The sequence below is a fragment of the Rosa rugosa genome, chromosome 1, assembly GCF_958449725.1.
Source record: "Rosa rugosa chromosome 1, drRosRugo1.1, whole genome shotgun sequence".
In the NCBI taxonomy this organism is placed as follows: Eukaryota; Viridiplantae; Streptophyta; class Magnoliopsida; order Rosales; family Rosaceae; genus Rosa; species Rosa rugosa.
In genome coordinates this window covers 9,646,580-9,662,048 of record NC_084820.1, presented here as the reverse complement: position 1 = coordinate 9,662,048, position 15,469 = coordinate 9,646,580, and the positions used below count along the sequence as shown (strand labels likewise).

General features: G+C 38.8%; 2 protein-coding genes across 3 annotated transcripts; one reads left to right on the top strand and one right to left on the bottom strand.

Moving 5' to 3' along the window:
• Nucleotides 1-132: 132 nt before the first annotated feature.
• On the top strand, nucleotides 133-2,077 carry LOC133715777 (UPF0548 protein At2g17695). 2 transcript variants are annotated; one of them, XM_062142424.1, is made up of 5 exons: nucleotides 133-231; nucleotides 492-552; nucleotides 639-815; nucleotides 907-1,105; nucleotides 1,852-2,077. In XM_062142424.1, exons 1-5 carry the CDS (start codon nucleotides 138-140, stop codon nucleotides 2,032-2,034), a joined length of 714 nt encoding a protein of 237 aa, XP_061998408.1. In that variant the 5' UTR covers nucleotides 133-137; the 3' UTR covers nucleotides 2,035-2,077. The 2 variants fall into 2 exon arrangements, with proteins under 2 accessions (XP_061998408.1, XP_061998415.1); XM_062142431.1 differs by having other exon boundaries at nucleotides 165-231; nucleotides 475-552.
• A 6,286-nt stretch (nucleotides 2,078-8,363) lies between these two features.
• LOC133739544 (F-box protein At2g26160-like) lies at nucleotides 8,364-9,828 on the bottom strand. Its single transcript, XM_062167362.1, has 2 exons — nucleotides 9,213-9,828; nucleotides 8,364-8,944 (listed from the first exon to the last, which is right to left on the bottom strand). Exons 1-2 carry the CDS (start codon nucleotides 9,826-9,828, stop codon nucleotides 8,364-8,366), a joined length of 1,197 nt encoding a protein of 398 aa, XP_062023346.1.
• Between the last annotated feature and the right edge of the window lie 5,641 nt (nucleotides 9,829-15,469).

Below are 15,469 nucleotides of genomic sequence, written 5' to 3'. Positions count from 1 at the left end.
ATGAAAAGGATAACAATCCTACAAGCAAGTGTTTCAGAAAATGAGGCTTGAAAGGCTGGAACAAATGGATTGCATTGATTCAAAGGACAAAAGACTTGGGCCGTTTTCTTTTGGGCCTTGGCGTTTAAGAAGGAAATATGGGTCTCTTTCTGCAATTTCTCCTCACACTGAAAGACGTGAAATTTCATGGCTGCAAATTTGAAACCCAGAGCAGCATCTTCAGACTAAAAGGTCGAACAAATTGGCTATTAGTTTTATCTTATTTATTTTAGAGAAGATTAATTACTTCTATTTTTGGCTGAATTATTCTTATGCTTCATTGATTAGTAGTTTTCTTTGTTCATTCTGGAGAAATGTAGTTTTGATCTCAGAATTTCTCATGATTAGTTTGAATTTGCTCAAATTTGATTGCTTTTCTCAAACCCCATCAGAAAAATTTTAACTTTGTTGCTCCATATGTGCCAATTTTTGAAGTTATTGATATTTGACAGACATGGTTTTCTTGAGCTGGGCTCCCCCAACTCCTAAGGAACAAAAGGCTTGCATTGACAGGTAAACAAGACTTAATTAGCTGCTCTTTGTATGATTTCAATTCTGCTATTGAGGAATTTGAAAGCTTTAATCACTTATTAAACCAGGTCAGGTGGCTTTAACTATGAAGCTAAGTTCAGGGGAGCTACTGCTAAGTCCTTATCTTCCCTGCAAGAAGATAAGGGCCTCTCAGAAAATGGTTTCTTATGCAACCATGCCCGTGTTTTGGTCGGTTCGGGTTTGGAGACTTATGAGAAGGGCAAGAGGGCTCTTCAGGATTGGAGGTCAGCCATTGTGCTTCTCTAGATATGAAGAGCATTTGGTTGAGAGGGATGACTTAATGTTATGAGTTATGACTGAGTTTGGTTTTTGCAGGCATTTTGGATTGAATTGGGCGTTTGTTGATCCGAAGACGCCGGTTCAAAATGGAGTGAAGTTTTGTGTTTGTGTCAAGGAGTTTCTGCCATGGGTCATGATGCCTCTTCAGATAGTGTATGTGAATGAGAATAGAAGTAGTAAAGAGTCCATGGCGTCTTTTCGTTTTGGGGGTGGTACTCTTCAAGGTCACTTGCTGGTTAGTTCTTGTTCAAATGTTAAATATATTCATTGTAAAGCCCGAATCTATTATACTGCATGGTTTTTGGTTCCGTAGCAAACATGATGGAGAACACCGATTGACATTCCTTTTAAAGAACTTCTGTGAGATTGTCTACTTGAAATTTCATATTTATTGTGGCTGGATCACTTACTAGTTACTGTGAAATTTTTACTTCCTTAGTTCCTTGATCAATAACTGCTGTGATGGATTGGTAGTTGTTAAACAGTTGAACTTGCTGATTTTATTGGATCCATCATCTGGATGTTCAGATAAGCAGATAGATCATGTACGTGAATATGTGATCTGCATCTTTATATTCACATCACCTTCAGTATTAGTTCTGGTTGAAAAATGCTTCAATTATGAGAATGTACTGGATGCATGTTTAGTACTCACCGTAAGTATAGTTTGGGCTATAAATTCTCTTCTTATTGTCAACCAGGTAGGAAAGTTAATGATCATTGGTTTAATAAAGTTTATCCTGACCATATTTTGTTGTGCTTGTTTTGAATTAGAATAACTAGCAAAGAACTCTCTTTCACACATGCAGACACACAGTCACTTGAATGCTTATATTTTGTGTGAATGTAGTACTTACCTTTTGCTATTGTGTAAAGTAAGGTGTGTGCATTCTACTCACCTTCCAGTACTCTTTAGCATGTATATCTCTTGAAGTATGTGAGTTCTGACTGATTTAGGTATGCTATTTTTGTACACAACAGGCTGGGGAGGAACGTTTCTCAATTGAACTGGATGAGTACAACCAAGTGTGGTATGAGATACTTTCCTTCTCAAAACCAGCTCACCTATTGTCATTTGTTGGGTACCCATATGTAATGCTCAGGCAAAGGTATTTTGCTCATCATTCTACTAATGCAATCAAGAAACATTTGAAAGCCTTGTAATCCTAGTTCATATAATCCTACTTCTATAACATCTTTATCTTTATCTTCTTGTGGTTTATCTGGTCCAAGTCATAATAAGCATCTGAACAATTAGTGAATCCCTTAATTCTGGAATCTGTCAGTCTGAGAACCCAAATGGTTGGTTGATTGTAGTGCTGAATGCTACAATTGCCCATCAACCTTTCCAACCGAAGAAGGATATTTTATATTTTATACCATTGGCAGAAGCATAGTGTATCACCTCCTACTTCCTGCCAATAACAATGACCCCTCCCAAAGGGGTTGGTTGGTTAAGCAAATCATAGATGAAGTGGGGAAAATCGTTAAGATGTAGCATCCACTGTATGGTGACCACTACCACCCTGAGCAGCTGTTACCATAGCCATTCCCAGAGGTCTTGATCTTCTTAGACTTCCGGGTATTTGAACTGGCAAAAACTTAAGGTGGTGGTTTTAATTTTAAGATCGCCATTTCATCCTTGAACGCTGATTGCCCTGATTTCATGATGATCTGTGATGGACAATCATGAGTTCAGATGATGAGTCTCTGGACGCCTGCTAATAATGAGAGATTATCTAAGCCGGATTATGATGACTGGTGAGTTGTGACACCTACTATTTGCTTGATGCTTGGGCAGTGTTCAACTCAAGTTCATTTAGTAGCTGGATTTCCTCAACCAAATTGCTTGCTGCTCAAGACTCGAGAGTGTCCTTTAGTGTCTACAGTGACACCAGTACAGTTTTCCTTTCCTCCTGCTGGTTGGTTCATTATGCGGTTGGAACTATAATGATTTAGCTTCTGTTTCTTGTAATGAGGGATATATATGCTTCACCAATCACCATGCCTCTTAATTAGAGTCTTATACTCTTTATGTCCTAATTCCCTCTCCTCAAAGATGACCTGCTTTTCAGATTGTCAAATATCCAATATATTTATATTGTTGCTGGAATTGGAGGATGTGATAGAAAACATAGCAATTAGAAAATAAACAAACACAAAGCTCAGGATATGATTGCATCAATCATGCATGCATAGGCCAAGATTCAGGTCGGAGAAAGGTATTACTGCCTGGCAAATCTTCCGGCTCTTGAGAGAGTAAGTTGAACACTCCAATCCCTTTAATGATGTTTTCAGAGTTCTAAAATCATAAGAAATAGGATAAGAGAAATAAACACAATTCCCCTGGATTCCGGGGACATTTTTAGCAGAAATTAAACAGAGGCTGCTGTGAAAATAATTCACAAACAATATTCGATCACTCAAATCCGAAGCTTGCATCTCAAACCGAGTAAACCGAAATTCAAAAATTAAACAATGAACTGTAATAAGGAAATAGCATCTGGAGATAAAATTTTGAATTACTAAAAGTAGTAGTGTCTGGAAACACAGACCCAAAATTGACATCGATTGACTCAGTTTCTCGTTAGGTCAAGTGGGGGGTGGCATAAAGATATTAGCACTGGGTGGGTGACATTCTAAGCGCAGCCCCCTTCCATCATCCAAGTTGAACACTCCAATTCCACTACAGTTATCATCACCATCCCATTTATCATACTGCTCATAACAGAAATAAATGCAACTTCCTTGGCATGCATCCAGGGAAGTCTCGAGTAGAAACTGAGAAGCAGCAGTCCTCCCCCACAAACAAGATTCGATCATTCAAATCCGAAGCTTCCATCTCAACCCATTGCTTCCTAATTTCATTCAACTTATAAACCCTGAACTTAACTTCAGTCTTAAGCATATAGTCTACACAGCCACCGGCCTTTTCCCACAAATGCACACCCATCTCTCTCAACTACAAGCAGCTCCCCCAATGATTGCACCCAATAATTCTTCTTCTTCGTCTTGTCAAAACCCAAAGGGAATACCGGAGACGCAATATCTGCCCAATTCGTCGAGGAAGAATGCAGCACTATAGCTCTTCCATACTTGGAGACAGCATAGAACTTTCCTTGATAGAAAATGACATCATCAAAAGGTTCATCTTTATTATTTAGCAGATCTACGCGGCGTACTGGATACAGTACGATCTCACGGACATTACTTAGTTTATTATGGTATAATCTTCCATACCTCAACGTCATGACCGCAGGGAAATCTAGATTCAAGGACACGGCCATCTTATTAAGAATCTTATTCTGATGACACCGTAAGAGATGATGTTTTGCTAAGGCTTAGTTTGGGATTGCTTTTGGTCCAAAAGCGCTTCTGGAGGAAAGTGAGGTTGTTTGGTAAACTTCAAAATTGTTGCTTTTGGGCGGAAGCGATTCTCTGGGCAGCAGGAAATCAGAAGCTACTTTTAGTAGCTTTTGAAAATGGCTTTTGCGGAACGCAGCTGAAAACACGGAAGATTTAATGAAGTTAAGCCAACTACCTATTTTATCCTCGTCCTTTTCTAATTGATCGAAATACAACAGAGCCAACAATAAGCATACATCCACAACCCATTCCATTTCTGCACCGAGCAAAACAGTCTCAATACACATGGAGTATGAGAATGAAATTTACCTTTACTGTGTTAATAACGATTATTGCTACTGTGTGTAGCTTCGAACACGATCACTGAACAAGATGTTTTCTAACTTCGAAGCCAACACCCTGCTACCCTCCAATTCCACTCGGATTTGCACTCCACTACATAGATTCTGAAATTGAGCGTTACCAAGCCCGGTTTCTTGCTCTAGGATGATCATCAACGTCGAAATCAAACCACGAAGCCTAGAAAACTACCGTGCACAGTGAGCTCCGTCGGCACCGAAAACAACCAAAAATCCCATTCGATCATAACTCATGCGAAATCGAAAATTAGGTGTACTAGCTATCGTGTAGAGCGTGAAGAGAAGATCAATTTCTATACCTAGCCTCAAGCATCGACAACGGTGACCGGAGTCGCCGGAAAAGCTTCAAGCTTCCAAGCTTCGAATCTCTCTAAGATCCTTGCATGGACCATCCATCACCATAGACGTGTCAGCGCTGAGAAGAGGAGTCGAGTCGTCGGGTAGCGTCGCGGGTCAGAGGCTCTGATCCCTTCCCCAGCCTTCTAGATCGATCTGATCTGGTCCATCCCCTTTTAAACAACATCTAACGGCCAAGATCAGTCGGTGGAGAAAGTGAACGGCTTAGATCGCTCCTCCTGATTTTCTATTTTCCTTTAATAATTTCTTTAATCCCCAAAACTTCCAAAATTCGTAAAAATTAGCTCAGGTATCCGAAAAATTCTCCGAAAATTCTCACTGACTCGTTGTGTCGTGTACGTTACTCTCAAACCCTTAAATCAAGAATTTCTCCTAGTGAAAAATTCTGAAAAATATTTCCGAGCACCATTAATAATTTTCGAGATCGTAAATAAATAATTATCAAATGATCTCAATTAAGCTCGATAAATTTTCTGGGGCCAGGGCCGGCCCTGAGGGCTGCTGCCTGAGGCAGCCGCCTCAGGCCACCACACTCCGACGGGCCTCCGCAAAGTTTTTTTTAATTTTTTTTTAATTTTACATATATTCGTTTATGATTATATAATTTGTTTTCGCATCCCTATTACAATGCGGCCACGCTAGCGCAGTGGTAACATAGATGTGCTGTTGTTTGCAGCATCAAGGTTCGAAACACAATGGCCTACTTTTTGTCTTTTTTTTTTCTTTTTCTTAATTAGTTTAATTGCACTTTTTTGTCTTTTTTTTTTGGTGTTTCTAAATGTACCCAGCAAATTTCTTAATAGACCCAGCAATTAGTTATATAAATTAATAATTATTACTTGTTTATTATGAAATTACAAAAAAGGACACATTTGAAAGGAAGAAAAACTATTTCTATACCCAGCGAGATAAACCTTCTCTTCTCTCTCACACACTGCTACAGCAGTGAAAGGAAGAAAAACTATTTCGTAACGGTCAACTGACGCTTTGGCCCGGGATTCGTTAAAAGAAGCATTGCCACCAGATGCCTCACTATTCTTTTTACTATAGGTGCCTTTGCCACAACAGTAAGATATTCTACCAAATTATTTGAGAATCAAATTAAATTAAACCCATGATTCTCACTTCACCTCCCGTCTGAAGATCAGTAAAGGAAAGGTGGGATATAACCGTCAAAATCACAAAACAACAACACCACCACTTGCAGGCTTGCAGCAAAAAGAAGATAACAATCTCCCATCTGTTTCACAAGATTCTGCGTCCCGTTATATATGAAAAATTAGAATGGCTGGAAAAGAAAGTGTCTAACAACGTCAGCAAGCGAAACCATCAGTGAACTTTTTTTTCCGATCAAAATGAAAATTTGATTTAATAAAGCAACTCGATCATACAATTTAAACCAATACATCAAGAAATCAATGTCAAATGCAGAAACTCTTCTTCAGTTCGACTCCACAGTGACCCACAATCAAAACAACTTTACCTTTGTGAGACTCTGCAGATTTTCCACTGCTGGGTGCGCACAGAGTTTTTTTGTCTTCATTTTATAATAGTGTACATTATTGTAATTTCATAGTAAAAGATAATAATAAATTATTCATATAATTTACTGCTGGGTCTACTAAGAGATTTGTTGGGTACATTTAGAAAGACCCTTTTTTTTTTTTGGTCTTAGTTTCTTTGCAATTAAACTTTTTTGTTCCTTCTTTTTCCAGCTTCTATGGAAAGAATATTTTGAAATTGAATATTAATGTACTTGCCCTTTTTTCATTGGTTTCTTTTGTAGTTAAATATATTCTGTTTTTTTTTTTTTTCAATTTCTAAGTGAAAAATTATTTTGGAATTGAACACTTTTTTTTTTCCTTGCATTACCATTAATGTAGGGGTTTAATTTATATATATAAAAAAATTTGTTCGATTATATGATTTTTTTATGTGAGGCCACATTTAAATTATTTGCCTCAGGCCATCAAAATGTCAGGACCGGCCCTGTCTGGGGCTCACATGTCTTGTTCTATTGAAAGATACCCAGTTGTGGGAGTTGTGGTTTCAGGGAAGAGACTGCTATTCATTGTTTGTGGGACTGTAAAGTAGCTACTGATGTGTGGAAAAATACTTTCTTGGTGGATGTCTACAAAGTCTGGAAATAACGAAATTTCCTGGAGCTTTTTAATCTTGTTGCAACTGTTGCTAAAGATTGGGAGCTAGAATGGTTTGCAGTGATTGCTAGGTTTTTATGGCAAAATAGAAATTGCAGAGTTCATGGGAAGAATGTCTCACAAGCCCTTGAGTTAATTAACAAGGTTGCTGCTTGGTTTGATTTTAATAGTACAGTACAAAAAGGGGATGATGAGATGAGTAATGTGCCTAGTGTATTAACATGTATGACCATTTTGGTAATTATACCCAGCCAAAGCACTTTTGTCTTGCAACTTACCAAACACTTAGAAATTGCTTTTTGTTCTCACAGCACTTTTAAAAACAGTTTACCAAACACTCAACTGCTTCTTCTCACAGCAAGTTCGGAAGTGCTTCCTCTCACAGCAAGTTCGGAAGTGCTTCCTCTCACAGCACAACAATCCCAAACTAAGCCTAATTCAGATACGCCAAAGTCCAAGAAGCTTATTCCCTTTGCCCGGAATGAGGATAAGGACCGGTCTGACCGGTGCACCATGAAAGAGCCTTGGTGCAAGTAGAGGATGAACCGTGATAATGGAGGAAATAATGCCGGAATCAACTTTGAAAGTTTGGGTTTCTGCTTAATCTAATCAACCAACCCCTTTTCCTTTCGTTGGCATCATTGGCCGGAGGTACAACATGATAGACTACAGTCTCGAATCTCGATGGTGCTGAAAGCTAGCTCTAAGCGTCCTATGAAATCTGTAGGATAATTGAGCGGCTTGATGGGAGGAATAGAAGACCGCCATGGTTGACAAACGGCACGAAATTGCTTGACATGGATTTCGTTCTTAAGGTCATGGTGCTTAGGATGATCTCTATCAATTCGTCCGGGATATGTCTCACCTATGGCGGCCTAGGTAAACAAAACCCTAATTATCTAGCTGATAGCAAACCTCCTATTTAAGTATAAAAAAAAAGTTAAACCAAACCTATCAAAGTGAACTATTCCGAGCAAACCTCCTATATATGAGAAGCTGGAATATAAAGAAATAAAGAATGATAAAAGTCCTAGTCATATATTTGTGTGGGTTTTAAGCTAAAGTAGTGGATCTTGAACTTGCTGACCATCTAATTAAGAAAGGGATCTTATTGAAAAAAAAAAAAAAAATTGAGAGAGAGAGAATCACGAACAAAACATACTCAGCCATTGTATTAATTAACATATTTTGCCGAATAAGATCTTAAAACTGCTGCAAATCAGCAATACTTTAATGAAACAAAAAAAATATATCAGAGTTCCAATCCAGCTAACTTCGCCTGGGTGATGGGCTTAAATATATCGGCACTTTCTGGACTAGAATCTGGCAGCAAGTGATGACTGCCATCATTTAAATTCAGCACTCCAAGTCCAATTACATTAGTATTTTCATTATCAGGATAAGGAAAATAAATGCTATTCCCAGCGAGACCAGGAAACTCTCGAGTAGAAGCAGAGAAGCGGCAGTCCTCGCCTACAAACAATATGCGATCATTCAAATCCGAAGCTTCCATCATAATCCAACTCTTCTCAAGCCATTTCTTCTTACCCCATTTCCTATCAACTACCTTTAACTTGTAAACGTTGAATTGAACTTCAGTCTTGAGGCAATTGTTTACCTCGAATCTAGTCGAAAGTCCACGTACTAAAAGCAGCTCCCCGGATGATTCCACCAAATTATTATTTTCTTTGAAACCACGGCAACCTTTCGTCCTCACCGGAGGATATGGGGGAGACTTAATTATATGCTTAACACTTCTCGTAGAAAAATCAAACTCGACAGTTTTTCCACAACGGGAAACAGCATAGAACTCATTATCATAACAAATAACATCTTGACAGACAACCACTAGAGTGGTTCTTGCCCAGTTGGGTGTGCTCCCCAACCTAGGTTCGAACCCCGAAGCTGTCAAAGTGGCGAGGCACTGTGCTGCAATGCACAGTTGGAGCATTTCACATGCGCCGAAGGGGTTTATCTTGGGCCTAGGAAGCCTTTGGGTTCCCATTGACAAAGTCAAAAAAAAAAAAAAAAAAAAAAAAAAAAAAATCTTGACAGACAGAGCTGACGGTAGGTGCTTGCAATCTATCCTCATATGAAATACCTTCTTGATCATCATGATTGAAAGAACTCATAGCTTCCAATGCATTGCACTTCTGAATGTGACCACCTAACTTATAGTCGTATAATTGTCCATCGAAAATGATCACGAGCACAGGGCAGTTGGGATTTAAGGACATAGCCACTCTACAAGGGCAAACACTCTCTCCATTAAGGAGATGTAGACAATTATAAGCTTTAGCCAATTCCGATAACCGAAAATCCAACAAGTTTAGATCCGGGTTTGGGAACACCGGCTTGACGAATGGAGGTCCAGAGATTGGGTCCAACAATGTATGAGTTATTTTACCCAATTGATCATCATCTCCTTCTTTGACCTTAATCACCCAACAACCACTATTTGAGCTATTGGTACTGGGGGTGAGGTGATAGACTGGGTTCTCGAAGAGGGTCATGACTTTGTGGACTGAACGGTTTCCAAAACCATAGAGGATATGAGGTGATTTGATGCGAATGGGAAAAAGGGATGGTTTGTTAAAGCGGGGGATAGAGGAGCGCCATGACTTACATACAGAACGGAATCGAGAGACGTCGATCTTAGTGTTGAGGCGCTTTCCAATGTTCTCTACTAGTTCGATTGGGAGATGTCTCTCCGCCATAGCTAGGGTTTAATTGATGGAGACAATATCAGAGGATAGGAATAAATCGGCTTTTATACCTAAAATGGAGAGGAGTGCATCGAAGTACTTCGATTTGTCAATGGGTCGTGTCGGGTCAAGGTATTTATCGTGTTGCAAGATACAAACTCAAACCCAGCCCATTTAATAATCGTGTCAAAAATTTAAACTCAAACTCAACCTATTTATTAAACGGGTTACCCATTTCCAACCCGCTTAACCCATTTAATAAATAGGTCGTGTCGTGTTAGATAAAATGACCAATTTAACGGTTAACAATGTGACCCATTTAACTAAAAAATAAAAAAATTGATTAAATTCACTAAAAACTCCACAAGACGAAGAATATAAATAATTATATGTACTTCATAACTAATTAAATCCAATAATTGTAAAGCAAAATATTTCAAATTGTCTAATCCTATGATCAAATACTCCTAACGTCCAATATTTCAAGAAAAAATATAGCATAATCGGGTTATACGGGTTCACTTCGTGTTAGTGGGTTGACCCGTGACCGACCCATTTATTAAATGGGTCATGGCAGGTTGACCCACGGCCGACCCGCTTTTTAATCGTGCGGGTTCAACCCGCTTTATTTCGTGCGGATTTTGAGCCGTGTTATCGGGTCGTGTCGGAATTGACAGCCCTAATCGAAGTCTTTGAGCAGCAATAAAAGCGTTAATTCAATTGGAAATTATTAAAGTTAAATAGATAACACAATTACGATCCCTGAATTGGAGGGATTACTTATTTTCAATTATCAAAGATTTTTTTAATGTTCTTGCAAATATTTTTTGGCCGATGAATTAATCGACGGTAAATGTGTTTTTTTTAGTATTTGTATGAAAATTTTCACTAACGAATCATTCTCTGATCTATAAAAGTGTGACCGTTTTTAATTTTTTTTAAGAGATTTTTGTTGTTGAATCATTCTTTGGCCAAGTAACTAAAATTAGTCCCAAAATTTTTTCATCTTTCTTTTCAAAAAAAAAATTAGTCCCAAAATTCCACATAAAATTTGATAAAAGTCAGTACGAAACATGCCTAAAAACTAGTACGACTTCCTTTGTTAAAGCACAATGTTTGGTGGAAAATGAATTCTTACTACATTATGAGTTCGGGTCCAAAGAAAAGTATCACAAAAAGCATGTTTTTTACAAGCTTCGAAAGTAAATTGTGTTGATTTCTTGTAGGTCTAGATGCAATAATATTTTCCATTGTTTAGAGGAGAAGATTGAATTTTTTTTTAAAGAATATGACAAATTGGAGAAAACACAAAAAATAGAGGGTATAAATTGAATACAAAAATACAGGGTTAAATTTGAAGGGGATGGCATATGAGAATTCTCAGACTTGGTTCCTTATTTGTTTCATTTTTTCAGTTTTACCCTCTTCTCTGTCTTTCTCTCTTCCCTTGATCAAGATTAGTTCTATCAGTATTCTTTCGTTTCCAGGTCAAATACCGTACGAAAATCAAATTTGCAGTCATTATCAAACCAAGAAAGAAAAAGAAAACATGCAACAATTCATACCCATTACCTCTATCAAAGCTGTTAGGGTCCTAACCCTAAGAGAAATGGAAAACAAAGGAAATAGAAAAGCAAAAGGAAAATTCAATTCAATTCAATTCTCATATTAGTTTTTACAATGCAGCTGGACTCCAGCTATATAGTCAGCATAGACGACATCGTTTTACATAATTGGACCTAATATGGGCTTTCACAGCCAAAAGAGCTATTCTGGGCCTCAATACACACTTGGGCTTGGTTGATCACAGAATTAGGTCCTAACAACACCACCCCTCTTCAATTGAAACTTGACCTCAAGTTTAAGAAATATACTACTGCTCCAACACAAAGCCAAGATCACAACCCAGAATTTTTGAATCTCATAACCATCCTGCATTGTTTCGTTGTAAGTCACTGCAATCCACATGTGTATAATCCATGTAGAATTGACACCCTTTACCTTTCCTCCCCAGAATGTGTTACCAATTGTTGCTTCCACTCCAAATACAATCACATCTTGTACTGGCGGTACCGTATCTTCTTTGAAACTTGAAAGAGCTCTAGACCACATAATGACAGCACATTGTTCTTTTTGAAAACCCCTTGTCTCTTGAAATTCAGCTGGAAGACACCCCAAACCAAGTAGTTTTGGATACAATTGGACATGAAGAATGAGCTTTGAATAAGTGATAAACCAATAAACATCTTGATCAAAATGAACCCTTGCTGCAGTCAAACAATCATATGTAGAATTTGCCTTGATCAATTCTTTGTCCCTGCTTGAGAATTCCAGAACATCATCCACTCTAATTATCACCATGTAGAAACAGAGAAACCTACTAACAATCATCTGAGTCTGCAAAGATTCTCTATTTTTCCATGTCCAAGTCTGTAACATTTTTCTTACCAAGTCCAGCAACAATTGCAAGCAAAATATATCACTTATAAATTCTCCTCCCACCTTAGAAATTCCATATTGCAGCAATATTATTAAATATAGCTTATTCTCATCTAATCCCGAAACAAGTTGCTTCTTCTTAGCTTTCTCACCAAATTCATCATTTTGTGCTTTTTCTATAGTCCTCGTCACACCAAGAGCAGTAGCACACATAACTAAGTTTCTGATCGCATATTTAGAAAGTTGCATGGTCTTACAAACTCCAATTATCACTTTGGTATGGTTAGTGATGTAAAGCCTTGCATTTTCCATAACCATGACAATTTTCGTTGTAATTTCCGCAACCCATTTTTCATCAAAGGCCTTCTTCACATGCACCTTAACAATATTCACATTAGCCTTCTCATCAGTAATATCATAGCCAATAACCATATAGCCCTTTTCCTTCTCAAACACCAACTCCATGTGCGGAGTTGACTTATCAGTTTTCACAAAAACCAGATAAAACATTCCATTACCATCATCCAATAAAATGCCCAAGTCCTTCAAAGAAAATGGCTTAATTCCTTTGTGTACCACTTCAATATCATTCATAAGAAGCTTCACATGTAGAGGATGAGCCGACATAAGCAAATTCCCAGACCCTTTTGTCTCCCACTTATACTTTACTGTAGAATTATAATCCTCAATTCTAAAAACAGAGAGAGATCCATTCTTCACCAAGCTCTTTCTCCCAGGAGGAATTACAGACTGAGCAAAACATATTATTGATTCCCGCTGGTTTCTATTCAATGAGTCCCCCACAAACACGAGCCTTTTGTTTCTAAGTTTCTCCAGCAACAATCTTGCACTGAACTTTGGAAGATTACAATCTCTGGGATGCCATCTCCAATGTTGACACAGAGAGTTTCTTCTTCCATTCCTCATACAGTCACTTGGGTTGGCAAGAACTCGCATTGGTCTTTTTTATACAAAGGGTGAGTCACAGGATTGAAAACCCAATCCCTATTAAACAAGTCACAAACTTGAGGAGGCAATTCAATCTCTTCCATATCATCTTCTTCATTCATGTTCCAGTAAAGAACAACTATGCATCCATCATTTCTACTCACCACGAATCTATTAAATTCAATGCCACTAGAGATAAGCCCATGATCATGGTGTAGATCCAAGCACCCACTATTATTACTAGTCACTAAGATCTGGGTAAATCATTTCGTATTTTTCTCGATCAACATATCCACAACTCAATAATTCAATCAAGGCAATTATCAATGAAAAAGTAAATTTCAAGCTATTACCAGATGCCATTGTCTCTGAATTCCCAATTTTAGATATCAAGTTGGAAATACTTACCCCAAGTATCTTCATATTCCCTGCAAACTCTTTGCTCAGGTTAAAAAGTTCATATGTTAAATGAGTGTGGTCACCACCTTTATCACGAACCTTCTTATCAAATCCAGAAAAGCATAGTTGCAGTACATAATGACTACTCTTCTTTGAACCCTTAATGTAACGCTCAAGTCTTGCACACAATGCATTAAAAACATTCACCACAGAATATGTACCACCAATATACTTTCCATACTTATAACACTTAGGTAAGGCATACTGGAAGTAATTTCCTACCATAGTCAATAGGCTATCAAGCCCTGTAAGTTCACCTGTCCTATTTTTGTCGACGTCTTCCTCTTCTCGTACAAGACCTCTAGTTGGGGCCATTGCCTGAGCTGATCCTGGAGAAGTTTGAATTGATGACGGCGGCGGCGAGCTCACTGATTCGATGGATTGTGGATGCTGTGATAAAGAACCTAAAAGTGCAAGCTCACCATGTCTACCAAATTTACTCCCAAAACGTTCATTAGTATTCACTTCTTTATTTGAGCCTGACACAATCTGCCCATCAACTCTCTGAGAATCATCACCATAACTCAGAGAACAGTCGCCATAACTCTCTGCACTTGAGTAAGAACCAGTACCCAATTCTCATTCCAACTCTTCCAATAATTGTTTAGCAGGTACAAAGTTCCCAAATATCATGCTGTCATTTTCCCTTTCATCATCTTTATCATCATCATCAACTTCACAATCTTCAGCTTCCAGTTCTTTTCCCTCTCTCTCCTAGAAATCAACTCCATCAGCACGAGCAACATCAGTTTTCAACTCCACATCCCCTGACTCAGCAACAACCACTTTGTCATACTCGGACTGCAATTCAACATCACAGCTAATTTGATCAAATCCATTCTCCAAGCTCACACCTATTGGAACCTCAATACCTTCAATTTCAGATTCCACCATCGTGCTCAAATAGCCAATAGCTTGCACTTGAAAGGAGCCAGTAGTCATAATCGGAGAAGAACCCGATGAGTAAAACGAGTTGATCTCTAGGCCCATCTCAGCCAACCCAGTTCTCGACTTCTGCTTCACTAACCTCGGTGGACTCTGAGCTCCTTGTTCTCGATTGAGCTGCTGAGGATGATAAGACTGAGGAGGTCCGTGAGAAAGAGATTGAGGATAATAATGGTGCGCATAATAAGGAGGCGGTGGCGGATGATAATAGCCTAGCGAGGGAGGCAGATGGTTGGCGTGAGGTGGTGGAACCCATTGTCTTGGAGGCGATGGGGACTGTAATGAGTGGTACTGGTACTGGTTCAAGTACCACGCGCCTTCCTGCTGGTAGTGGTAGAGGTCTGAAGTGGCCGATGGTGGTGGTGGGGGCGGCCTCACGTACTGCTGTTGTTGCGGTCTGTAAGGGATAAGTTGAGTGACTGACGGAGAGATGATCGGTACTGGAGAAGTCGACTGAGAATCGATTTGAAGCACCAAAGGCTCAATCACCTGAGCTGTTCGCCCCAATCTCAGTTGTCTCAACTCATTTAATATCTCAGACTGGAATAAAGTATGTTCCGTCGCCATTGACTCCATAGATTTATGAAGTTCACGGAATCCCGCCGCTGTCTCTTCCAGCTCCATTTGGAGCTTCATCCTCAAATTACTTGGGTCAGGTGGACGCAGCGGTGTTGATGAATATTGTGGTACCGGTGGATCTCCCGCTCTCCTCTGCCCCATGATTTGGAGCTCTGATACCAGTTGTTAGGGTCCTAACCCTAAGAGAAATGGAAAACAAAGGAAATAGAAAAGCAAAAGGAAAATTCAATTGAATTCTCAGATTATTTTTTACAATGCAGCTGGACTCCAGCTATAGAAGACA

Coding starts and splice junctions, on each gene's coding strand:
- LOC133715777 (XM_062142424.1), top strand. CDS start 138: ATGGGTCTCTTTCTGCAATTTCTCCTCACACTGAAAGACGTGAAATTT. Junction 816..906: donor AGGGCTCTTCAGGATTGGAG/GTCAGCCATTGT, acceptor TGGTTTTTGCAG/GCATTTTGGATTGAATTGGG. Junction 1,106..1,851: donor CTCTTCAAGGTCACTTGCTG/GTTAGTTCTTGT, acceptor TGTACACAACAG/GCTGGGGAGGAACGTTTCTC.
- LOC133739544 (XM_062167362.1), bottom strand. CDS start 9,828: ATGGCGGAGAGACATCTCCCAATCGAACTAGTAGAGAACATTGGAAAG. Junction 8,945..9,212: donor CAATCATGATGATCAAGAAG/GTATTTCATATG, acceptor TTGTCTGTCAAG/ATGTTATTTGTTATGATAAT.